General features: G+C 37.5%; 1 protein-coding gene across 2 annotated transcripts in view; it reads right to left on the minus strand.

Moving 5' to 3' along the window:
- Nucleotides 1-27,929, minus strand: part of DIAPH3 (diaphanous related formin 3) — a 512,938-nt gene that overhangs the window by 379,757 nt on the left and 105,252 nt on the right. For both annotated transcript variants that reach the window (XM_044249843.1, XM_044249842.1), the window contains one exon: nucleotides 7,347-7,477. In XM_044249843.1, the coding sequence (XP_044105778.1) occupies nucleotides 7,347-7,477 (131 nt within the window). The remainder of the gene's footprint in view (nucleotides 1-7,346; nucleotides 7,478-27,929) is intronic.

The following is a 27,929-nucleotide window of genomic DNA, read 5'->3' on the forward strand; positions in this document are numbered from 1 at the left end:
TAGTGTCCAAAATCTATAAAGAACTTAACAAACTCAACACCCAAAGAACAAATAATCCAATCAAGAAATGGGCAGAGGACATGAACAGACGTTTCTGCAAAGAAGACATCCAGATGGCCAACAGACACATGAAAAAGTGCTCCATATCACTCGGCATCAGGGAAATACAAATCAAAACCACAATGAGATATCACCTCACACCAGTCAGAATGGCTAAAATCAACAAGTCCGGAAATGACAGATGCTGGCGAGGATGCGGAGAAAGGGGAACCCTCCTACACTGTTGGTGGGAATGCAAGCTGGTGCAACCACTCTGGAAAACAGCATGGAGGTTCCTCAAAATGTTGAAAATAGAACTGCCCTATGACCCAGCAATTGCACTACTGGGAATTTACCCTAAAGATACAAACGTAGTGATCCAAAGGGGCACGTGCACCCGAATGTTTATAGCAGCAATGTCCACAATAGCCAAACTATGGAAAGAACCTAGATGTCCATCAACAGATGAATGGATCAAGAAGATGTGGTATATATACACAATGGAATACTATGCAGCCATCAAAAGAAACGAAATCTTGCCATTTGCGACAACATGGATGGAACTAGAGCGTATCATGCTTAGCGAAATAAGTCAAGCAGAGAAAGACAAATATCATATGATCTCCCTGATATGAGGAAGTGGTGATGCAACATGGGGGCTTAAGTGGGTAGGAGGAGAATCCATGAAACAAGACGGGATAGGGAGGGAGACAAACCATAAGTGACTCTTAATCTCACGAAACAAACTGTGGGTTGCTGGGGGGAGGGGGGTTGGGAGAAGGGGGGTAGGGTTATGGACATTGGGGAGGGTATGTGCTTTTGGGTAAATTGGAAGGGGAGATGAACCATGAGAGACTATGGACTCTGAAAAACAATCTGAGGGGTTTGAAGTGGCGGGGGGGTGGGAGGTTGGGGTACCTGGTGGTGGGTATTATAGAGGGCACAGCTTGCATGGAGCACTGGGTGTGGTGAAAAAATCATGAATACTGTTTTTCTGAAAATAAATAAATTGAAAGAAAAAAAAAATCTGGAGCAAAAACACACAAGAAACTTCACAGGATTTCACTTCTGACCAGCAGATCCAAAAACCAAATGACAGAAAGGAGGAAGGCTTTTACTTTTCTTTTTATACCCTTCTGAGAAATTTGGATTTGGGGCACATAAATTTAATGCCTTTTCTCCTTGTATTAAAGTAGAAATCTAACAAATGTAGTGATCTGAAGGGGTACCTGCACCCCAGTATTTATAGCAGCAATGTCCATAATAGCCAAACTTTGAAAAAAGCCCGATGTCAATTAGCAGATGAGCGGATAAAGGAGATGTGGGGTGTGTGTGTGTGTGTGTGTGTGTGTAATGAAATAGTACTCAACCATCAAAAATGAAATTTTGTCATTTGCAATGACGTGGATGGAACTAGAGGGTATTATAGGAAGCGAAATAAATCAATCAGAGAAAGACAATTATCATAAGATCTTAAGATCTCATGGAAATGTGGAATTTAAGAAACAAAACAGAGGATCATAGTGGAGGAGGGGGGAAAAAAAAAAAAAAAAGATGAAACCAGAGAGGGAGAAAAACCATAAGAGACTCTTAATTATAGAACACAAACTAAGGGTTGCTGGAGGGGACAGGAGTGAGGGGATGGGGTAACTGGGTGATGGATATTAAGGAGGGCACATGATGTAATGAGCAACGGGTGTTATAAACAGCTGATGAATCAATGAATTCTACCTCTGAAACTAATAACATACTATATGTTAACTGAATTTAAATTTAAAAACATAATAATTTTTTAAAAAGTAGAGGCAAATAAATTCACCTTCTGACAAAAGTTTTACCCTCAAAAGACTTTCCCCAAGGGAACCTACTCATATACTTGAAGCAAGAGTAAAATCATCAGAGACAAAAGCACAAGACTTAAAAAGGAATGATTATATGCATGTATAAACATGTATACATATACACATATCTGTTGTTTAACAATGGCTAATCTGTGATATTAAAAGGAAAATATACAATTAAAATATCACATAAAACTAGCATGCAAATTAACTGAGGGTGATTGTGTTATTCTTAGGTTCAAAATAAAGGATACTGCTGATTTTTGTCCCTTTTGTGTACATGCATATTAAATTTCTTTTTGAGTATGCACAAGTTAACTTTCTTTTCTATGATCATTGCAAATAAGTCTTCCAAATTAGAAAGTAAGGAAAAGGTGACATGAGAAATTAAAAATCTATCCAAAAGAATTTATGGATGAAGAGAAAGAATACAGAAAAGGAACAAAGAGCAGAACAGGGGGTGTGGAAAGGGAGACAAACATGGTAAAAGAAGTGTAAACTAAGTGAAAATTCAGAATGAAATATCAGATATAGGTTCCAATGCATTTTCATAGTGGTTAAAAAGACAAAGACCATCAGAATTATTTTAAAAAGCATTTGCCTGATAAAGACTATCAGAATTGTTTGAAAAGCATTTGCATGCTATTTACAATAGCTATGCCTAAAACATTAAAAAAAATAATAATAAGGGTAAAGAACAGTACGAATTGTGATGATGAGAGCGGATGCACACATCAACATATATAAATCTAAGAAACAGGGGCAAAGCCCCAGAAGAATGTATGGAAGATGCTGCCACTGACACGAAGTTCAAAAAGATAAAACACCAAATCATACATGGATGAATTAGACATATATGGTGAAATGATAATGAAAAGAAAGAAAAGATAAGCCTGAAATTAAAAACAGTGCTAACCACAGCACAGTGGAAAAAGGGGACATAAAGTTTAGCAAGGATGCATGGGAACCTCAAACTTACAAGCAGTATTTCTAGCTTCCCCTCATTGGTAGGCAAGTGGGTACTTGTTTTACTCCAATGATGAAACCTTTTTTATATGTTTACCATTTTAAAAAATAAGATTTTTAATAAGTATTGGTAATTTCAAAATATTGGTCTTGACTTTTTTCTCCAGATCACATTGATACCAATGAGTACGTTCATCTCGTTGTTTGCCACAAACTTAACTATTTGTCTCCTCACATGTGTGGACCATGGCACAAAGTATGTCAATTCCAAAATTAAGTTCTTCCACCAGTTTTGTGTTTAAGCCCAGAAATGGAGAAAAATTAGATTCCAAACATGACACTGGTCAAGTGGAATAATGACACACAAAGTCTGCTCACTTGCGTGGCAGTAAACATTTTGCTGCACATTTTTTTTTTTAAAGATTTTATTTATTTATTTGACAGAGAGAGATCACAAGCAGGCAGAGAGGCAGGCAGAGAGAGAGAAGGAAGCAGGCTCCCTGCTGAGCAGAGAGCCCGATGCGGGGCTCGATCCCAGGACCGTGAGATTATGATCCGAACTGAAGGCAGTGGCTTAACCCACTGAGCCACCCAGGCGCCCCAACTGCACATTTTTCTAAAGTGATTTTTTGAGCTTAGTTATTCACTTCATCAGACCTAGTTCCAAAACCTCCTTAGAAATTTAAAAGATGTTAGCAAGAAAATAGGTCTTGTAAACTTCAAAACGCACAGGTTAACCTTAAGTAAAGGAATATAAGTGCTCACTTCAGCAGCACATATACTTAAAAAACAAAACAAAAATGGAAAATAATGCCTAGGATCACAAAACATAGGACCTGATAGACTGGATTTTCAGAGACAGAAATCGTGCCCTTGACAGCCTCATCAAATTGAGAAAATGAAGATATATTCTATAACTAATTTGCTATATACATAGATGACTATGGACTACAATGCTAGAAATCAATCATAATAATGTTAGTATCTACTCTTTTATGTTCCCACCTCAAAGTGTTTGATAGCTCGAACATAATTGTTGCCTATGTCAAGATCCACTGAAAGTTATAATTAACAATTTGAAGTTGGTCTTTTCTTGTGTTCCAAAAGTAAAGCAACTATGTCTTTTAGTTTAAAACTGTCACCAAGTATATTGAATAATCAATAAAACTTCAAAACAGAAGAATTTTGTGATCTTCAAATCAACACTTCATTAATGGTGGCAAATAACACAGTATTTAATGTGCTGGTTTTCATACAATTCACTGTCCGGATGGTCAAAGGCTGATGTGGCGCATAATTGGTAAGCGGAGTTTCAGAAATAGATAAATGGCTCTAAAAGTATTGCATATCTGGGTGGGGGTGGGGTAGACGGAGATTTCCTTCTTGTTACTTGATTTTTTATTTAATAAAACCCAAACCCAAACCAGTGTTGCAGAATCATCATTCATCAGTTCACATATTTCCCTCTTAATTCTAGTCACAGACACCGAAGAATTTTAACGCTGATATACTCAATACTACAGGTCTAACAATGATCTCAAAAAGTGACAAAAAGTCTTTTTCTCTTGAAACTGAGTCACAGAGTATATATTTAAAAAATAAGAAAATATGAAAAACTGACTTAACAATAGCAGACATAAAACTAAGAGCCAAGTCCAAAACTTTGAACATAGGCATAACTTCAACTTTTACACCTCGAAGTGAGTCATTCCTCAACCTGGAGAACCACACACAGAGATACTCTTGAGCCTCTTCTCTCTACATCATGCGCCACAATTTCAGGAAAACATCTCTAATGGTAAGATTTCTATCATTTCCAATTAAAAATACTTTTATAGAAAACATGCACAGCTTGTGGATTGCTGATAATACATTCTAGAATTGGTCTTTCTTAGAAAAATAATACTATAATTTTTTTAAAGTAAGATTGAAGTGAAAGAGACATAGCATTATTTTCCAGTAGTTTAAGGTGAAATCACATATAATTGTATCCACTGGAATACACATGAATTCATACATTAAAACCTCTCAGTTTTTCTTTTGCTACCATTTTCATTTAATCAAATTATGAATGTAAAGGGAAGAGTATACTTTTTTTTTTAATTTTATTGATTTATTTGACAGAGAGAAAGAGATCACAAGTAGGCAGAGAGGCAGGCAGAGAGAGAGTGGGAAGCAGGCTCCCCACTGAACAGACAGCCAGATGTGGGGCTTGATCCCACGACCCTGAGATCACGACCTGAGCCGAAGGCAGAGGCTTAACCCATTGAGCCACCCAGGCACCCCCCGAAGGGTCTACTTCTAATTAAATTGAAAAGCCATGGGGTGCCTGCGTGGCTCAGTGGGTTAAAGCCTCTGCCTTCGGCTCAGGTCATGATCCCAGGGTCCGCGGATGGAGCGCCGCATCGGGCTCTCTGCTCCGCGGGGAGCCTGCTTCCTCCCCTCTCTCTCTCTCTGCCTGCCTCTCTGACTACTTGTGATTTCTCTCTCTGTGTCAAATAAATAAAATCTTAAAAAAAAAGAAAAAAAAGAAAAGCCATGCATAAATCCATTGCTCAGTGGCTGCCAGGTAAACTAAAACAATAGTGCATCTCCCAATCAAGCCCAAAACACCCTCTTCCTACATTTAAACTCCTTAAGAACTGGGTCTAGTTCTGCTTTGCTATTTACCCAAACCCTTCATCTTAGACAATGCTTGATAAGTATCAGGTACTCAATAATTATTTTTTAAATTAATATATTAAAACAGATACATATGAAACCAGAGCTCTTCATGTATGATTATACCTGTCAAAATCTCAATTCAGGGATGCCTGGGTGGCTCAGTCAGTTAAGCTGCTGCCTTCAGCCCAGGTCATGATTCCAGGGTCCTGGGATTAAGTCCCGCAACAGGCTCCTTGCTCCTCCTTACAGATCCTGCTTCTCTCTCCACCTCTGCCTGCCACTCTGCTTGCTTGTGCTCTCTCTCTCTCTCTGACAAATAAATAAATAAAATCTTAAAAAAAAAAATCTCAATTCAACCTAGTCTCTAACAACAGCCAAGGTGAAACTGAAGGAGACTAAAATTAAACTTCATGTTTCAATCGACAGGTCTTCCCTGAGGACTTATATGTGCTGTGCACAGTGCCTGGTAAAGAGAAATAAATAAGATATACGAAGTTCCTGGCCTCTTCCCCATCATGTTTCCATCTAAAGAAGAGTCTGGAAGTGAGGAAATATGGAAAAGCAAAAATACAGTTGAAATATACTGAACAATACTTTGTTCACTCTTCATATGCCTCAGTTAAACCTCACTCACTTTCATGTCTCAGCAGGTAGAGTCTTTTTGTTTTAAATAGTCATACTGCCAAGGATTTTTTTTATATTGTAGCCAAACTTCAGAAGTGTCCAGTAAAGTACTAATCAGAGAGGATATCAAAGAGATTCTATTATATATTACCTTCCACAGTCAGTCATTCTAGCCCTAAGAATGAATGAAAAAAAATATATATATATATAGAACAGATACATTCTCAAACAGAAACAACCATTCATTTATTACACAGAAGCAGCCAAAACTGATCTACCTTAGACCCTTACAGCTCTGAAATCCTGATTTTGTGACTGCTCAGACTTTTTTTTTTTTTTAAACAATTTCTGCTTGAAGTTTTTCAAAAGTATTCTGAGCTTAAAAGTCTAAAACCTGATTTACAGAGACACCTGTCTTAGTGTTGCCAGATCCAGGACACCTAATTAAACTTGGATTTCAGATAAACAAGAAAAATTTTTAGTGTTAGTATGTTTGAAATTCAGAGTTTACTGGGCATCTTCTATTTTTACTTGCTAAATCTGGCAATATTAACCTATATACTCCTATAAAGATATTATTTCCAATAAAGGAAAAGTTAATTAATGGTATTTCTATGTCAAACAAAATTTCAGCCAGTGAATATATAATACCCAAATACAGAGTGAAACTCAGTTTCTAATCATGATTGTTCTCATTTAAAAAACACTATAAATTTAAAAAAAAAATTAAGACTTATTTTAGGGAAGAGAGAGAGAGAGTATGCACGTGAGTTGGGGGAGCAACAAAGGGAGAAGGAGAGAGAATATCTCAAGCAGACTAACCGCTAAGCGCGGAGCCCAATGTGAGGTTCGAGCTGACAACCCATGAGATCTTGACCTGAGCAGAAATCACGAGTCAATGCTTAACCCACTGAGCCAAGAAGGCGCCCCACTTTTTTTAAAAAAAATTAAAAATAAATAAATAAATAAAAGTTTTTGTTTTAAAGTTCATAGGCTATTTATCACTTGGTAATAAATACAAAAAGTCTTACTGACACTGTATTTCATCATCCATATAAACATTACCTATTCATTTTTTACCTTGAGACATCGTTGATATATATACCACCTATTTACAGGTGCTATGAAGAAAGTATTAAATAAAAGTAACAGATTAATGACATCTGTTTCATTTACTAGCATGCCCTGATGACGTTCAGACAGATGAATTACCTCACAGGATTACTAGTCAAAGACACGCGGAGGGACTCCAGGCACGTGACAAGTCTCTCATCTGCACACCCCATTTTCAGTTCATGGATGAATTCCTGAGGTGAGATCTGTCGCCGACTCTTAAGACTTCCCTGTAAATTAAAACAAATAAATAAATAAATCGATCTTCATTAAAGTAGTATCGATTATATTAATCCAACCTTTCATATTAGCAGCCGCACATGGCTACCGTGAGCAGTCTTATTTTGAGGGAATGATTCCTTCTGCCCACAAATATAGAGTATAATCCAAGATACTCACAGAAGATAAAAACACCAAAAGATCTGCAAACTTAAAGGACTTTTTCAAATCCCAAATGTCATGGAAAAGAGTGATAGTACTTACCACAAAAATATCTGAAAATATAGTCATCCATTTTAGGCCCATGCAAAATAAAAAGCAAACATCAATACAGGAACCACCCTATTAAAATTAGTATTCTGAGCACCACCAAAAATGGTGGTAAGTCATTAATTGACTCAACTACCATCAGGTGTCCAGTTGTAAGCACAGTAAACACAGAGATTATCAAAACCTAAGTCTGGAAAGGGATATGCAAGCAAGTGAATAATACTTTTCAGTGCAGTCTAATTCCCATAATGGGGTACCAAGGCACTCAGAGCCATGAGGCAAAGCCCTAATTTGGTGGAGGGAAGCTTGAGTAACACAGAGAAGGAAATCAGTTAAGAAGACTAAGAATTAGGAACTCCTTCCAGACTAACACATGGCACATATGTAGGACCACAAAAAAAACAGAAGCACCTACAACAGAATGAAGCTAGCGGCCAGATCATGGAGGGACAGAGCACCGCTCTCCAATTAGTTATCCAGGGCAGTATTGGAAGGCTAACTCTGGCAGATTGTAAGAGTTGGAGTTCACTCATCAGGCAATATTTAATGCTTACTAAGTGCCAGACACTGTTCTAAGCATTACACAGAAAATAGTAAACAAGGGATAAAAATCCCTAGATGCATGGAGCTTTCTTCTCCATGGAGAAGAAACCCAGGCAGACAATAAAGGAAATAAGCAGTTAAAATAGTTGTTTTGTGGCTAGTAGAAAGTGCTCCAGAAAAACAAAAGCAGAGAAGAGGATTAAGGAGCCCAGGAGGCGGTTGGCAATTGCAAATGGTGTGCTCACAGAAAGACTTACAGAAAAATTTGAAGGCCTCAAACTTGAATATTAGAGTAAAGATCTGAAGGAGAGAGAAACATGCATACTGGTAACTGAAAAGCTGTGATGGAAGAAACTGTAACCTCACAGGCCACCAAAGGAACTTTGACTTTTATTCTCAGATCAGTAGCATCAGAAGACCCGTTAAGAAGACACAAAGACATTCCAGATGGAAAATGATGAGCATGATGAACAAACAGTCAAGTCCGGAATTGTATCTATGTCAATTACAGATTATACATCCAAGGTGAAGGAATTAATACATGTTCAAAAGCAGGTTAGTAGGGATGGCAGGAAATTAGATGCTTTTTTTTTTCTTTCTTATTATTAGTTTGCCATAATATTGTCCAAGGAAACTTTCCCAATAATGCAAAACAAATTGGCATGGGAAAGACTGATGGTTTTCATCAACAGCAATGTGGTAATTTACTAAAGAAAATTATAAGCAAATCTCAGAATAAAGAAAATAAAGTGGAAAGCGGAACTGAAATGGTGAAAATAAGTACTTTAAAAAAAAATCAGTGATTACATTATGTATCATTAAAGAGAATATATTTAACTTGTCCTGACATAGTGTTTATCAGCATCTTTTCCTGCTTTAAATTATGTATTACGTGTTCAACACAGAAAATCTGGAAAACAAAAAAGCAATAGGGAAAACAAAAAAGCCCCAAAATGAATATTTGGTATTGAGGTGTTTTTTTCCTCATATAAGAATATGTACATAATATCCCATATACATTCATAAATACCTGTACTTTACTTTCAAAAATATTATAGCACACACACTGTTCCATAGGCTACTTTTATTTTTAGTCATGTTTCATAAACACATCCTAGCATCTTCAATGAATTTTTTTTTCCTGCCTAGAGACTATTAACATACTTAATTACTTACCTAATTTAGACCAGTATCATTGGACATGTAGGTTGCTTAGCAAAATTTCTTGGTATCTTAATTTTTCAAGCTTCATGTGCACACTATCAGGCCAATATTTTTAATCCAAATGTATGCCAACAGAAGTTAAACCAGATGATCTTTTTGGAGTACTTGATAGTTGTAGTATTTGATTCAGTACTCTGAATTTATCATTGAAATGATGATGGAGGGGAGAGGGGTTCAAAACAAACCAAAACTGATGTGATCAACTTGGTTCCCTTCAACAATAAATGGGTAAGACCATCTCATCAATACTTTTTAAACGTAAGAATAAAAAGCAGTAAATGAATTTGAAAAAATAAAATAAAAAAGCAGTCTCCTGCCCCACCACTTAACCCTATCTTTCAGAGACAATCAATTTCATTCCCTTAACTTTCTTCTGATAGCTACTTAATGTCTAAATCAGATGTTTACTCTGCTCTCTTTAAACTTATAAGTTTTCAGTATTACCTTTGACTTCTATTATGAAAGGTAATGATTTAGTCATCTTAAAACATTAGAATTTGTACTCTTCCACCATCTGACTATAGTTAAAGGTAAAGTCAGTTGAGCCAAAAGAGGTCAATTCCATGAAATGGAAGTTCTAGGAGATTCAGAGATTGTTGGATAACTGAATTTAATAATTCTTTAGTTTGTTTCATGATATAAAATAGAATATCATATACCCCCATTCATAAAATCTTCCAGCTACTATAATTCCCATGTTGGTTAAAACAACACTTTGGTTCCCCTAAAAGCAAGAACACAAGAAACATCTTGGCTCTTACCATTCCTGTTCAGTATTATACTGGAGATACTAGCTAGTGTGGTAAGGCAATGACAATAGACAGTTTAGAAAAGAAGTAGTAAAACTGCCTATTTGCAAATGAAATCGTCTACATGAATTTAGCAAGATCACAGAATAAAAGCTCAAACTAATTTTATTTCTAAATACTACTCACATTGGGGAAATAAAATTTTACTAATTCTCATTTTTAGTAGCATTAAAAGAGCCCTCACAAAATACTCAGGAAAATTTCTAAAAAAAGAAGAGAAATACTTATATTCTAAGAAGTACAAAACGTGGTGAGGAGGTATTAAAGGTAACCTAAATAAATGATGTTATGCCAGGTTCATGACATGCCAACAGAAGACTTGATATTTTAAAGACATTGTTTAGAAATACATTTTCTGAAGAACAATCTTTATATTCGATGCATTCACCACTGAAATATCAGTAAGTTTTGCAGAAACTAAAAAGCAGCTTCTAAAATTTATATGGAAATAAAATATATACTGAAATGCAGGAAACCTAAAATAGAATAATTTAGAAGAATAAAGTTGGGGGGATTTCCTCTGATTTCAAGACTTACTATAAAGCTACTGTAATCAAGCTAGAATGGTATCAATAGAACAGACTCCAGAAATACACTTGCTCCTACATGGTCGATGACTTTCAACAACAGTGTTAATGTAATTCAATGGGGCAAGAGTCTCCTCAACAAATAGTACTGGAAGAACTGGACATCCAAATGAGAGAAAGTGAACCTAGACCTTGGATCTAAATGTACAAGCTAAAATTTAATGTCTACAAGAAAACATAGATGACAATCTTCACTACTTTCAGGAAGGCAAAGATTTCTTAGGACAAATGGCATTAACTATAAAATCGATAAATTAGACTTCATCAAAATTTCAACCTTCTGCTTTGCAAGCAACTCTTAAGATAGTTTCGTTAAGACCATGAAAAGTAAACCACAGACTAGGAGAAAATATCTGCAGTACAAACTAAGAAGTGTGCAAAATGAGACTTAACTCTACATAAAAAGCTACGTTAGCCCATTATGGTTTGTTAGTGCTGGCAGAAAACACAGGAGTCCTAGGTTAGAGACAAAGGACTTGATTACGTGTCTACTGGTTCTCCAACCCCCCACATCCCACAGGGGCATCACAGGCCTCCCTGACGGATGCCTACACATGGAGTGCATTGCATTATAGGATACTAAGCGTGGGGGACTCCCCAGTGTTTTACTGACTAATAACAAGTCTGCTCACTGTCTACAAGAAGACCTAACTACCTCTCAAGGCAGCTCACTGCAAACCCCACACTGAGAAATGGTTTGGGTAAGGAGCAGTTGGGCCTTGTCTTCTTGGGGTAACCAGAATAAATATACAGGGATACTCAGGGCCCATGGCAGACTGTCTCTCCCAACAATAAATGTATTGCATAAAAATCTGTATTCAGAACATTTAATGAAGTCCTACAACTCAGTACAAATAAAACAGCCCAATTAAAAAATGATCAAAAGACTTCCCCCAAAAAAGATATATGAATGGCCAGTAATGACATTAAATAATGTTCAAGATATTTGTCACCAGGGAAATTCAGTTTAAAACCAGAAGGTAAATTTAAAAAAGAAAAACAAAAAACAAAACAAAACAAAAAAACCCACAAACGGAATATCACTGCACACCTCCAAGAATGGGGAGGATGTAAAGCACCTAAAACTCACCTATACTACCGAAGGAAATGTAAAATGGTATTGCCTCTTTGACCGAAAGTTTGGCTGTTCCCTTTAAATATATACAGAACAGTGGACTCATCAATTTTATTTATTTATTTATTTATTTATTTATCTGACAGAAAGAGAGAGAGATCAAAAGTAGGCAGAGAAACGGGGGTGGGGGTAGCAGGCTCCCTGCTAAGCAGAGAACCTGATGCAGGGCTGGTGTCTGGTCCCAGAGGTAGGGGACAGACAAACTGCAGCCTGAGTGCCAAATGTTTTTATAGGACTCTAGAGTTAAGAGTATTTCTTACATTTTTAAAAGCTTATAAAAAGGAAGAACAGGAAGTCAAAACAGGGACACCAGTACAAGTAACTGAAACCCTGGGTGACTTACAAAGCCTGAAATGTTTACTGTCAGGCCATTTCATACAAAAATTTGCCAGTCCCTAATGAGTCTTACACACCATGTTGAGGGCTTTGGATTTTATTCTGAGTGGATGGAAAGCTACTGGAAGATACCCAGCAGATAAAATTTAAGGTCTATTAAAATCAAACACTTCTAAAAGATTGTTCCAGCTACTGTGTGGCAACAGACTGTGAGTAGTAAAATGTGAAACAAGATGACCAATAAGAGGGCTAGCATACTGTCTGGTCAAGAGTTGACAGCAGCCTAGTATAAGGAGCCAGTGACAGAAGCCATGAGATCGGCGCAATATGAAGTTAGATCAGACAAGACTAGCTGAGAGTCTGGAGGTGAGGTGTGAAAGAAGCTAAATTCAAAGATGATGCCAAAGTTTTTTGGTCTTAACAACTGAGTGAGCAGTACTGCCATCCACTTGCTCATTGAGACCCTGTCAACAGTGGCATGAGTCATAGATTGGGGATAAACCTGGTCAAAAGATCAAGGGGAAAGCAAGAAGAATGAACAACTCCTCTGAGTAGATTTCCCATAAAGGAGAGCAAAGAATGGGGGCAGCAGCTGGAAGGGAACCTACAGTGGGATTTTTGGGGGGCGTGGGGAGGTTGGAACCACACCATGTTTGCATGCTGATGGGAATAACCAAGCAGGGGGAAAGCAACTGATAATGCATAAGGCAGGTACATATGGGGGCGCCTGGGTGGCACAGTGGGTTAAGCCTCTGCCTTCGGCTCAGGTCATGATCTCAGGGTCCTGGGATCAAGCCCCACATCGGGCTTTCTGCTCAGCAGGGAGTCTGCTTTCCTACTCCACACGCTGTTCTTTCTGCCTGCCTCTCTGCCTGCTTGTGATCTCTGTGAAATAAATAACTAAAACCTTTATAAAGAAAGAAAGAAAGAAAGAAAAAGAGAGAAAAGAAAGCCAAAAGCAAAAGTAGGTACGTATGCAGGACAAGAAACAAATAAACAAAAAACTAAAGCAGATGACACAGGATGTGACCTAGGATACAAGAGGAAGGGTTGATTTTACACTGTCACCAGTAAGGTCTAGCACTGTAAGAAAAGCCAAAGCAGAGATGAAGAGGAAAGATTCAGGCAGACTGTTAGACCTGGTGATCAGGAAATGAGGTGTGAAAGTTCTCTTCTGATTGCATCCACCTTCATGGGGATAGAAATAGCAATATAATCAGCTAAAAGTGAGGACGCAGAGTTGGAGATAGAAGAAAAGGTCTGAAATCTTTTTCAGAAAGTCACGAAGTGCACTGACAAGAGCCATGTGGTGGGGTTACAGGCTTACCTGTCGACTGCGGTCATTCAGAAAACACTAGTCAGTGTTGCTGCATCCTTATTCCCAGATGCAGGCTATGCAGAGATGCAAAGGCAGAGGAAACAGGTAGTTGAGTTTAACCAAGGACAGGGTTTATATGGACCGAGAGGCAAACGAACAGATTATTACTCAAGGTAACAACAGAGTCAATAAAACAGGTCAATAAAAAAAGAAGGGCATGGCTGTTAGAAGGCAATGGATACAAATAAATGGTAGAGTCAGTGGATCAGCCATTCTAAAAAGGTTATGGAATTCTTACAGTGAGAATAGTAAGTACGAGGAAAAATCAAGAATGCTCAAGAAAGTTTGTAGACCCTATTTATAGGTGGTATCTTAACCCGAGGCACTGAGTGGTTGAGATTGGGTAGAAAAACAAAGACTGTTGGAACTGAGAAATTTGAGGAATGAGAGGATGGAAATGTTGGATGGATCCTCTAAGTGAATGATGATAGCAGGACAGCAGTAGTAGCAGGAGGAAAAGCAAAGGCTTTGGAGCCATATGAATAAGAAGGGAGCTACGACTAAGGAGTCTGTCAGTACATGCCAGCACCTCTTTGTGTGAGGCCTTCTCCACTGAAATGCATCCACTAGGACAGCATCTTCTGCCACCTAAGTCATGACTATGCCGTCAGTCCCTCAGAATATGCCTGGCATTCAGTGAATGAATGAATGAAAGGTTGTAATAAAATCGAAGGTATGCATAGACTAAGGATTAAAACAAAAGAGGAGAGGAAGATAAGTCACCCGAAAAGATTTCTGGAAGAAAGAACACTTAAAAAGGAAGATCTCAAATTAAAGACATAGGAAGTAGACCAGATAATTGGGTGATCAGCTTTTGGCAGGATTTCTCCCTTTTATTAGAGTACTATCAACATACAGGTACATAAGAAATGAAATTGTGGGGAGAAATAGGATATATGGATAATCAGAAATATTCCTTTTAAGTGCAGCTCTTCTTGTGTTTCTTTCATTTTACAGAACTTCAAAGGAAACAGGAAGTAGGGAGAGAGAGGAAGGACACTCACATCTGCCTATCTCTGATTCCATTAGCCATGAAGATGAAAATACTTAGAAAGCTTTATCCCCTGTGGTATCAAAACACATTAGTGAGATAAGAATGTCTGCCTGACATCACAAAAATTAGAAGGCTATTTATCCAACATAATTTTTAAATCTTTTAATCCCCTAGTAAATTTTATTCTGAAATACCAAATGCAAGATAGAAAAGTACATAACATTTCCCTTGTCAGATTCTTATTAAATGTATTCTAAGGTACAAAAAGTAATACGGTATTAAAAAAAATACGTACTTTCATCACATACTTCCTTCACAATTTCTGTATTTCTAAAACCAAATATTCCTCCTTTTGCTACGTACTATTCAAGGTAATGGTAGTCATTTTTGTACCTATGCCCATGACTGTATTTCATCTCCGTTCAGGTATCAGACCTGTTCACTAAGTTTCTCCATTATCCTATTTCATTAACTTGTTTGCAGAATTTGAAATACCGTTTCTATAATAAATTAAAAATATATCTCCTTTCCAGTTACCAGTAGAAAGTATTAAAGAACTTTTTCAATATTGAATGATTCCCTCACAAGCATGGAGACTCCGCCCTTTAATGATGACCTAATTACAAAGGTAGTCAAAAAAGCTGTCCCTAGAAAGTCTGCACGCTCTGTAGGAAGAGGACACCCCCTAAGGTATATGTGGGTGAGGACAATCAACTTTTAGTCCTAGTAGAATGTCTAATACATCACAGTTGTTTTAAGCAAGTTTGCCTACGTTACCCAAGACATCACAGAAGTTAGAAATTATATTCTTGCACACAACTACAATCATTACAAACTATTACTAAACTCATTAAATCATACCCTATTCCTCCCAGAATGTAGCCTGTACCCAAATATCCTATACTACCTCCTCAATGGCAGGTAACAGTCGCTAACACCTAAACCCATAAGGAAAAATCAGCATGTTCTATTTAACCTGACCCAAAATATATAACCTCTAGTGGTTAAAAACTTAAAACTGGAGGGATTGTAAGAAAGCATTAAAACCTTAACTGATTTTTATATGCAGTTATTAGACTCCAGATCCCTCTCCATGACATTCACTTTGTAATTTTTAGCAGGTAAAGAACAAAAGATTCTGCAAAGAACAAAAAATTCCCAACAATGTGATGGTAAAGGAGTCAAAAAGCCTAAGTTCTCCTAGTGATATAAGTGTGTGTGCGTGCATATGCGTACCACGTGCACGCGCGCACACACACACACACACAGTCTTAACTGTGGGGGAGGGGAGTGTGTGCCCCTTTGTCTCTGTACATCAGTAACTAGAAGTTAACTGTCTCAGTTTCTCTTTAGCATTGTAACTCCTGTATTCTTGGTACCTAATTTAGGTGATGAGACTAGCAGAGATAAATAAGATAATATGAAATGTGGAGACTATTTAAAGAAATAGTTTGCACCGATAATGACAGTATTTTAAGAAAACTGCAGAGTCAGCACTGTGCAAAATAAGGGTAAGCACAGTTGTTGCCAAGGGGGTAATTATAATCTAAATTACTATCATGTATATTACTATTAAAATGCATTGCAACAATTTTCTTGCATTTTTCAAATGATTTCTAGCATCTCTAATGTCACTGATCAACAGAAACACTAAGCTGTCATTGCTCTATGAATTACTTGTTTTCAGAACATTTACAACCCCAACAGAGCTCCAGTACCAATAAAATCTGTTATTCAGAGAGGATATTATGCAAACTCATAGTAGACAACTACAAGCAATGAAAAGTAGTGCAGAAAGGGGCGTTCACCAACCAAAAAAAAGTTTAGCAAAGAGATCCTTTTAGGAGTTATTATATTTTTTCCATAAACACTTAATGAGCACCATTATGTACCAAGAGCTCTGCCTATAATTTTGGAGGCTGCTTTTAGTATACATTAAAAACAGCACATGTTAAACGTTTAGAATTATCAAGTACATCTTATAAAAAAAAAGTGATTAAAAAAAGAAACCAGATTGATCCAACACTAATTTTAGCAACTCAGAAATGAGCCTGAAGTAATAAAAGAAATTCAGCACGTTACAGTCCTATTATCCATCAATACCTAACTAGCATCAACATTCCTGGTATTCACAGGAAAGCATACTGACATTAGCCATTGCCTTCAATAGGACACTTGAATTTTTAGACTATTTGGTTTATCTAAGAAGTTTTCTTCAACTGTTGAATGCGATATCCTGCTATTATAGCACTTCCGCCTGGTTACCATAACCAGAACTGAGGCGTTCTTTTAGTTTTGTTTTATTTTAGGTTTTTGTTTGTTTTGTTTTGTTTTTTTTAAGACCGAGAGGACACAGGCAGGACAAGGTAGGGATGTTGAAGAGAGAAGGAGAGAGAGAGAGATGTTGATGAGAGAAGAAGAGACAGAATCTTAAGAAAGCTCCCCGCCCAGCACAGGACTCAATCTCATGACCCTGAGACCATGACCTGAGCCAAAATCAAGAGCCTGACACTTAAACAACTGAGCCCAAGTGCCCCTGTTCTTTTAGCTTTTTTAATTTTCATTTTTATTTTTGTTTTAGATTTTTATTTATTTATTTGACAGAGAGAGACACAACTAGAGAGGGAACAGAAGCAGAGGGAGTGGGAGAGGGAGAAGCAGGCTTCCGGCTGAGCAGGGAGCCCGATGTGGGGCTCGATCCCAGGACCCTGCTTAACACCGCTTAACGACTGAGCTACCCAGGTGCCCCTTCTTTTAGCTTTTAAACCTCAAAAGGATGTACTGTTAGGGCGCCTGGGTGGCTCAGTGGGTTAAGCCGCTGCCTTCGGCTCAGGTCATGATCTCAGGGTCCTGGGATCGAGTCCCGCATTGGGCTCTCTGCTCTGCAGGGAGCCTGCTTCCTCCTCTCCCTCTCTCTGCCTGCCTCTCTGTCTGCTTGTGATCTCTGTCTGTCAAATAAATAAATAAAATCTTTAAAAAAATAAAAAAAAAGGATGTACTGTTAACAGTTAACAGTCAACTGCTTCCACCCATAGCCAGAGAATAGAAGCCACACACCAGAACACATGGCATGAACCATTACATGCAGTTATAAAAAAGAAAAAGGGTATTGCTGAAGCTTACGAAATGATTTTCGTGATAAAGTTGGAAGTGGAAAAATTAGCAAAGAATTTAATAACTGTGTTTATGAAAAGGTATTAGAAAATAAACATCTGTTTATTTTATAAAAAGCAGGATGAAATAATCGGGAACATTCATGAGATTGTGTACCTTCAGGGAGCAAATGGGAATATAACAGGTAAGACAGAGTAGAACACCTAAGAGAGAAGGTAAGTGATAATGCTTTGAGTCTACCTCTGTGTATGTTCTGACTTTCGCTTTTCCATATACTCAGAAAGGAAAAAATACTATCAAAGAGAATAGGAAGAAAATCCTAAAGTAAGATGAATCCAAATAAGTGAACCTAATTGTATTTCAAATAGATATTTATTGCAGAGAAATCAGCTAGAATATAAAAATCAAAAGAAACCGTATAAACTTGTGGTTTGAGGGGTATTTCGATATAGCTAGCTAAAAAATTAAAAAAATAGATATAAAATGGATGTGTGTACACACAGACTATAGGTTTGCTATATATTTATACTTAATATACATAGATATATGCAATTTCCAAATACACACACACGTTTACATATATATATGTGTATATATATATATGTTATATATATATGTTTACATATTATATATGTTTACATATAAACATATGAACATCTACATATGTGTGTGTATATGTGTATGCATGCATGGTGTGTGTGTGTGTGTGTACGTGCCCATTAGAAGACCTGATTTCTAAACAGCATTCTCCACTAAAATAAACTATTCCTTGGACAAAGAACTGATTCCAGGGCTGGGGCTAGAACATTACAGGAGGACCTTGGAAGATTTTTCACAAGATGGTAAGCAGTGCTCAAAGAACGGTAAGGATGTGCCAAAGGTAAGAGGAACCAGTTTGAAGGGGTTCCCATTGGTTTCTATAGGCAAGAGGGAAGGATATGGAGTAACTGCTTCAAGGGCAGGGGTTTTCCATTGGGGCTGACAGAAAGGTACTGGAACTAGACCGTGGTGATGCACACCACTGTGAAGAAACTAAATGTAATGGATTGTACATTTAAAAATGGTTAAGAAACTAAATGTAATGGATTGTATGCTTAAAAATGGTGAATTTTGTATTATGTAGATTTTTCCACCAAAAAAAAAAAAAAACAAAAGTTTTACAAGACATTTATAAAACAGAAAACTGGTCGTCTTAGAAGTCGGCAGTTATCTTGAAGAGAAGGAAGCAGAAGGGCTAGGAGCTGCACGCAGGCCAACAGTGTCCCACTGCCCCAGCTGGGTACTGGTTACACGCATGTGTTTATTCTGTTGTTTTATCCAGCAGTAACTAAAGATTTGTCAACTGTATTATATAAATTTCATTTAAAAGTACTTAAAATCCCTATTCAAATTGACTAATTTTTATGCTTCATTCCATTTCTAAGCTTACACAGTTACATTCGAGCTGAAGTCCTTTCAAATCTTTGGGTTTCAAAGCATGCCATTTAAAAGGTCTTACAGTGAATGTGATATTTTCTTGCTGAAAATAAAATTAAATGAAACAAGATACAGGTTGTCAAATGAAGCCACTGGTTTATATTTAGCATCTTCAACATACCTTTTAAAACTAGAAAATGTTTAGTTCGACCTAAACAACAAATTGCACTTTAAAACTAAAAAAAAATAAAAAATAAAAGGAAAAAAGTTGGGTGGGGGAAGCTGATTAAATAAACATGGATGTTCTAATTTGCCAGCCTCTATTTGATGGTTCACTGAAGGATAAAGATCTATTTGGCACATCTGAACAGAGTAAAAAAATGTGCTGATGCTCTTAGTCATTGGTTCATTATCTTCTTTATTGTGTTGATTATGTTTATATAAGAAGAAAAACAACAAAACTTCATTGGGCATTTACCAAAAAAGAAGGGGGGAAGGAGGTAAGAAAACACCAGCTGTTCCAGTCTTTAAAATCAGGCAATTTGTTTTTCAGTCCCTCCAGGTAATTGCAATTATTTGCATCCACAATTCTGAGTACTTTCAAGTGTCATTGTTATATTTACAGTATAAGCCTTTTTTTTCCCTTTTCTTGGTTTATAGAAGAAAACCAACTTCTTCATATACACATACCAACCTACAAATCTAAACTAAAAAAAAAAAAAAATCAATATACAACAGCACAAAATGTAACATTCGTCAGATTGTTCTTAATGTAGTTAACATGAGGGATCCCTGGGTGGCTCAGTCAGTTAAACATCTGCCTTTAACTCAGTTCGTGATTCTGTAAGGACTTATTTAGCCAGAGTGACTCCATCTTGGTTAAAAAGCCATTTTGTTGTTTGTGCAGTAAAACCTAAACTGACCCTGCCCCCGCCCCCTTGAGAAACTTACTTAGAAGCAAGTCTGGGAAACCAGTAAAATATGGTCGGCCAGTTCCTAATAACAGAGCCCAGAATACAAGGACCATTCAGGCCAGGTGAAAACATCCAATCAGTAAAGTGCACATACTATCTCCCTGACCACCAAAGAATGTAAACCCCACCTTTTGGGTGCCAAACTTGAGCAGCGCCAGTTCTGACCAGAGTAATAGGTTAATTCAAACAGCTACTAAAGGGTAAATTGTAATTCAACTGGCCACCTGCATGTGGCCTAACATGACTATACAATGTTACAATCTCATTGGCCACCTATGTGGCCAGGCTTTTGCTCTATAAAAGTTAGTCTGTGAGGCTGAGAGGGGTCGCTCTCTTCAGAGGTGGCCCTGACTGACTTCTAATGCTTGGCACAGAATAAAGCTTTAAATAACTTTCACTTTTTCTCAGTCTCGTTTCATTTAATAACGGACCTAACAATCCCAGGGTCCTGGAATTGAATCCCGCATCAGGCTCCTTGCTCAGCAAGAAGTCTGCTTCTCCCTCTGCCTCTCCCCACTGCTTATACTCTCTCTTTCTGTCAAATAAATAAAATATTTAAAATATATTATATAGGGGTGCCTGGGTGGCTCAGTCAGTTACTCATTGGCCTTCGGCTCAGGTCATGATCCCAGGGTCCTGGGATCAAGCCAGACATCAAGCTCCCTGCTCAACGGGGGGCCTGCTTCTCCCTCTGCCTCTGTCCCTTCCCACCCCCAAAACTAGTGGGTGCCCTTGCTCTTTCTTTTTCTCTCTTTCTCTCTCAAATAATCTTTAAAATATATATATAACAGCTAAATATGGGACCAAAAAAATAGTAGAGAGGAAAACACAAGATCTTGGGGTCGGAATCACATCCCACTATGATCAGCTGTGGCACTTTGGCTTCTGTTTCCCTCAATGTCAAATGTTCCCAGTTCTTACAGAGTGGACAAAGCTGTGAAATTGAAATACACTTGCAATTTACGTGTATTATGTGATTTTTGTCACAGAAAATCATATATTCCTCTTTACTTAACTATTTTTAAAGCTGTCCAATTTTATAGAGCAAAGGAGGGACCCACAGTCTGGAGAGTTGTTTAGTGAGGAAGCAACATGAATTAGCAAATTGATCAAAATGAGGAGAAGCAACTGAAGTCCAACAAAAAGGAGTTAATTGTTCATCTGTGTTCTACCTTATAACAAAGTACTTACACACAAAAGCTAAAACTGTCTCATATTTCTATCTCCCAGAATGAGAGGACAAAAAAGTTAATGGCTCTAAATTTATTCAACTACTATGCTCCTGCCAAGAGCATTCAAAAATGCTAAGTTTAAAAACTTTTACAGTCTCATGGTAACAATGTTACAAGTTCATAGTTTCTAAGGTGTCTGGTAAAACCTACCTACCCATCTAACAAGTCCGTCAATAAACATGCTGAGAAGGATCTATTGTGGACCAACCACTATGGTCAATAGCGGGACTCAGAAACTAGTAAGAGAAAATTCTGTCCCTGAGGCAGTCATCAACTTCAGAAAGAGCACCTGAACAGTTACAAGGTTGGGGAACCTGGATGGGAATCCATTCTTGGTGGGCAGAAAGGGGGGCAAGTCCCAAGTGTCACCCAGGATATCAGAGAAGGTAGTGCTCCAGTAAAAGTAATTCAAGAACTGGGTGTTAGGAGATGGGAGTGGAAAGGATTCCACATACAACACGGGCAAAACAAGGTGAAAGAGATGGGGCACTTTAGAACTAGATGGCTACATTACAGATGGTGCAGGGAGTGAAGACGAAGAAGGCACAAAACACGCGGGTACCAGAATGTGGACGGTGCCTACCTCACCCCAAAGGAAGCCAACTTTAGCTCACAGCTAACAGGAAGCCACTGCCTAATTGGAAATCAAATACCAAAAAGCTGTGTGTCAGAAAGATCCTAGGGCAACAGTGAGGAAGACAGAGACATGAGCCTATGAGGTTAGAGACACAAGGCCAGTTCAAGTGAACCTGTAAGAAAGATTTCATCTTCTCAGTTTTATTATAACCTTTAAAAAAAAAAAAAAAAACAGAAATAACAAATCGAAAAAAAAGAAGAAAGAAACAGCTGGAAAGTGTTACTAGAGTTGGGCACAAAAGTGTGTTCGTCTCGCACAAGGAGACCTAACATGTTCTATCTCCAAGGCGCTTAAAAGACAAAAGAGGGAGAACGGTTTCTCCTGTTAACAGACACAAAGGAGCCTCTCTCTAACCATCCCACTCTCCTCAAAAATATTCAGTGCTCCGGTAGGGGAGGAAAAAAAATATTTCCAAACCTGCTTTTTCAGCCTCATATCCTACTGTTCTCTTTGAAAGGAACCTCGCTCTGGACAAAATAAACAACTTCCAATGCACAGATGCACATCATGGTTTCCCACACATAAAATACATCTTTGCTGATGTGATTCCAGCAGCCTTCCACATCCCTACGTTCCATCCCTACCTGTTCAATCCTGCTGGATGCCACTCCACATGGAAACTTCTTCTCTCACCTCAGCAGGAGATGATCTTAACCTCCCAATTCCCACTTTAAGGTTTATTTCTCTTATTGTGCGTTAGTTACTTCTAGCTTCTTTTAGCAGACTATATATATATAGATAGATAATTTGACGCCTAGCAGATTTAAAACCTCATTGAAAATAAGATAAATGTTGGGCTCATCTTTGTATGCACTGCAGAAAATAGGAGCTCAAAAACCAGTTTAACAAATTTTTTTAAATCCCATCTTGATCAAACCACATTAGGGCAGTTGGTTAAAGCAATGTAGTTACACCCATTCCTTCAACAGTATCTGCTGAGCTGCTCTCCAATACCAGCAGTGATTCACACATTACAAATCATGAACAAAACAAGCAAAAATCCCTATTAAGCTTTGGAAATGCTCTCGTGGGATTTTTACCAATTTGGGGGTAATACCTTCCCTTCCAGGGTAGTTTCTGAATCATCACTGCCCAGACTAGTTATTCAGTGTACTTCTCTTCAAACACTTCACATTCCTATATCTACAAGCACCGCCCCCTTCCTGAGTCACATGGATAAATAAGGACACCTGTCATAGCAGAAAAGATCAAAGGGTCAAATGTCAAGCTCTATAGTACTATGGAAGAACTTGAACAAAGGCCTTAACAGTAAAAAAAAAAAAAAATACAAATTCTTTGTGTTCCCAGACCTGGTCTTATATTTTTATTATACATCTGTTTCCTCCACTAAAATGTAGGCTACACTAGAGCAGGGGTACTTACTGTCGGCTCTGTTTATCACAGTTATCCCTACAGCCTTGAACAGGGCCTGACACAAAATACTTGTTTACGGGTTGGGGGGGATATGAATATATGAAGGAGATTAAAGAATTTCATTCATCTACTATTTCTACTCATCTCATCCCGGAAGGACTCAATGTAAAGATCATGACTCAAGAGGCACGCCCTTTGTCAAGCTGTCAACATGTTTTTCATCTCTGGATTTGATCTTAAATTCTCAGAGTGGTTTATAAATAGGCTGTCATTAACTACCCAGATCACTGCTAACTCAGGAGGAGAGAAATGCCCATTCACCACAGCTTTAAGCAACAAAAAGAGATTCTCTATAAAGAACTGCACAAGGGCGCCTGGGTGGCTCCGTTGTTAAGCGTCCGTCTGCCTTTGGCTCAGGTCATGATCCCAGGGTCCTAGGATCCAGCCCTGAATCCGGCTCTTGGCTCTCAGCAGGAGGCCTGCATCTCCCTGTTCCACTCTCCCTGCTTGTGTTCCCTCTATCACTGTGTCTCTCTCTCTGTCAAATAAATAAATAAGATCTAATTTAAAAAAAAAAAAAAAAAAAAAACCCTGCCCAAATTCAGGTATAAGGCTGGAGGGTAGGGAGGGCTTGTGGAATTAAGTATCTTTCCAAAAACCAAAGAGGAATTACATGATCCTGGAGGCACTGCTTAATCATCGTTTAAATGATGTATTTCAGAATGATAATTCTGATGATCGTCTGCAGAAATTTACATATTCCCTAATTATTAAATATCAAAATAAAATTGAATACTTTTAAAAAGCAAATACCCTATTTTGTATGTCCTACTTACTAATTCTTGATAAAAATCACAACTAAACTCTGAAATGTAGAATTTGTTTTCCAATTTTTAGTCACCATGACACAGGTCTTGATTCATAATTAAATTAAATGATATTGCTGGAAAGTGTTTCACAGCCGCCTCTCAGGAAAAAGAACTTTTTGGTAGCATTTGCCAATCTCTATCTATGAAAATACTCCCTGGAGGCCAGTTTCAATCACTGAGAGGCAAACCAGCTCTAGAACACCTAATGCACAGTACATCGTGCTAGACTGATTTGTGTACAGCATATGCTGTAGTCAGAAATCAATCCTCCGATAACGTCATGTGCCTGTACCACCTTCCAGGTTGGGATAGAGGAATGAGGGCAATGACACAACCCCTGTGTTTGGGTGTGTCATGGTTTTTGTATAAATTGGAATGGCACAAAGCCGTCTGTACTGAAATCACTTAAAAAGCTAAGACAAATCTCATCTTCAGTTGGCGATGGCTTATACTCCTTTTCAGTTGCTCAACCACCAATCCCAACTTATCCCCATCACCACATGAAGTACCAAGTTAACCAAAATGTATCAAATGTCAATGAATTTAAGCTCCTTCCTGAAGAGTTATATGATTATATGTATGTAACTGGTATTCTAGACTGCGTTTTAAATATTTTCTTCCTGAAGGTCCATTTCTCTTTCAGTTAACAGCCTTCAATACATTTACTCAACCAGTATTTGTTAAATGTAATATATATATATGGTCTGATTTTATATACACATACACTGTTTAATAAGGCTTATACACAACTATCTTCAACCAACATTCATTACATGCCAGATATATAAATAGCAGATCTCTTGTTAGGAGAAGGAAATATCAGATTGAATAAGGAATTACCTCAAGTTTATTTCCTTCACAGTAAATCTATTTGCCATCTTCAGTTTATGCCCACAGGTTAGGGTTCTTCAATGTTTCTCAATTACTTCAGTTTGAGCAGAATTAAAATGTGGCATTCTATAATCTCTTAATAGTTTTTTTTTTTTTAGTGTAACCAAAATTGTATTGCCCTTTTAATATGGTTTTCTTCATTCTGGAAACTCATTTAACTTCTTTATTCATTTGTGTGTATGTGTATATATATTTAATATATAATTTAAATAAATGTGATATACACAATTTATATTTATATAAAAAATATGTTTCATAAACCCATAAAAGTGATTTTTTTTCTTTGACCTAGCTACTATATCCCCCTTCTTATTGTAAGGCAATTCATGTAAAAAGTCTGGTATGTACCTTTCCATATTTTAACCCAGGCACACATAATCCTATATATTCACACACATAAACAATTATACAGCTAAAGAGTTTATTTTTTGATGGCATCATCTTATATAATTCTCTGCATCTTTTCTGGTTTATAACACATGGAAGTTTCTCAAATTATCTAGTATTATTCTAATTCATTCTTTTTAATATTGGCAGAATATTCAAAGATACAGGTAATTTATTTACCTATTCCCTTCTGTTTCCAAGTTTTTAACATAGTAACTACTACTGAAGAAAACACACCTTTGTGCAATGTCCTCATCTATTGGTGCTTTTATTTCTATTTCATAGAATCCCAGAAGTGGAAAACCTGGGTCAAAAAGCATGTACATTTCTTCTTTTTCATAGACATTTCAGATAGCTTTTCAAAATGCTGTATCATAGTACAGTTCCACCAGCCACGTATGAAGGTACTTTTCCCCCACACTGCCACTAGAATAGTAAAATATGCAATGGCAGTGGTGGGGTGAGGGAGGAGGTGCACCTGGGTGGTTCAGTCTGTTAAATGTCTGCCTTTGGGGACGCCTGGGTGGCGCAGTTGGTTGGACGACTGCCTTCGGCTCAGGGCGTGATCCTGGAGTCCCGGGATCGAGTCCCACATCGGGCTCCCAGCTCCATGGGGAGTCTGCTTCGCTCTCTGACCTTCTCCTCGCTCATGCTCTCTCTCACTGTCTCTCTCTCTCAAATAAATAAAAAAAAAAAAAAAAAAAAAAAAAAGTCTGCCTTTGGCTCAAGTCATGATCCCCAAGTCTTGGGATAGAGCCCACATACAGCTCTCTCGCTCTCTCTCTCTCTCAAGTAAATACAAAAATTTTAAATATGCAATGGGTATAAAATGGGTATAAAGTGTTAGTTTGAATATCCACAACTACAGATATTTGTATTTATTTAATTTCTTCTTCTTGAATAGTCTTTTCAGACCCTTAGTCCATTTTTCTATTGATTTTTTTTTCCTAGCAATTCATAAAAGCTCATTCTAGGATATAGGTATTAATCTCTTGTCAAAACCACTAGAAATCTATTTTTTTACAGGATTATTTGTCTCTTGCCTATGAGGTTTGTTAAACAAGTGGTTTTAGCTTTAACAATTAATTATGCCTTTGTTTTCTCTTATAGCTGCAAGGTTCCCATTTCTTGGAGAAAGCCGTGCTGTAGTCAGGGTGAAGACACCAACATCCAGAGGCTGAGGGAAGAAGGGAAAAATTCCTGGCTTTGGACCCTCAGTCTACTTATCCCTTCTCTTCCAGGTAGAAGTCAACAAATTGCCTCTTTTGCTCAAGGTAGTTCAAACTGGGCTTCCATAACTGAGCCAGCACAGGTCTGACTAACACTGTGATGTACTCTCCCAAATGAATTGCTACATTTGATACCCTGCAGGTTTTATGCATGTACCAGGAAAAAAAAAAAAATCAGCACTATATAAATTATTCCCCATTCTCGCCACCCATGTCAGTGTTCCTAAGTCTCCACATGTTTATACAAAGAAAATATCACTACATGGTTTAAGAAAAATGAAATCTAATTATTTCTTAATGCACAATAGCTAATGCTTTTGAGACTTACGTATAATTGACAGTATTATTTAAATTACTCTTAAGAACTATGGTAATAATACACTTAGAGTTTCCGTTTGACAAATGTGTCGTTTTCTTAACACACAATTTCACACAATTTTTATCCTTTAAAATGTTCTATATTTTTATACCAGAAGTGAGAGAAGCTTTACTTCCAGATACCCGGTTTCACAAACTATGGATATGATGGCTAGTACTTAATTTTAGAAAGTACTTATAATTTTACATGTTTGTTCTCATTTTAAAACCCAGATTCCTAATAGCTTTATTCCTACATAATTCTATGTTTCTTTCATTTTTGTTTTTTTGTTTTGTTTTGTTTTGTTTTGTCTTTTCAGATTTACTTCATTTTAGATAAAGAGAGAAAGCATGAGGAGGAGGCAGGGGGTGGTGCAGAAGGAGAGGAGAAGAATCTCAAGTAGACTCCCTGCTAAGCAAGGAGCCCCCACTCAGGGGGCTCACAACCCTGAGATCACGACCTGAGCTGAAACCAAGAGGTGGATGCTTAACTAACTGCCCACCCAGATGCCCTTCTACCTTCTTAAAATTTAAAGAGAAAAAAAAATGGACTACATAATAACCATTGGGTAACAACTACATAAGAGAAAATTTTTATCAACCTTTTGCTGACCCAAATAGTCTGTGCTGAGATCATCTCACATTTGGAGGAAAGAAACAATCAGACATGCAGGCTCACCGAACAGGTCAGCAAAAGAAGGATTCAT

Source organism: Neovison vison, chromosome 5 (assembly GCF_020171115.1).
Source record: "Neovison vison isolate M4711 chromosome 5, ASM_NN_V1, whole genome shotgun sequence".
NCBI classification, from domain to species: Eukaryota; Metazoa; Chordata; class Mammalia; order Carnivora; family Mustelidae; genus Neogale; species Neogale vison.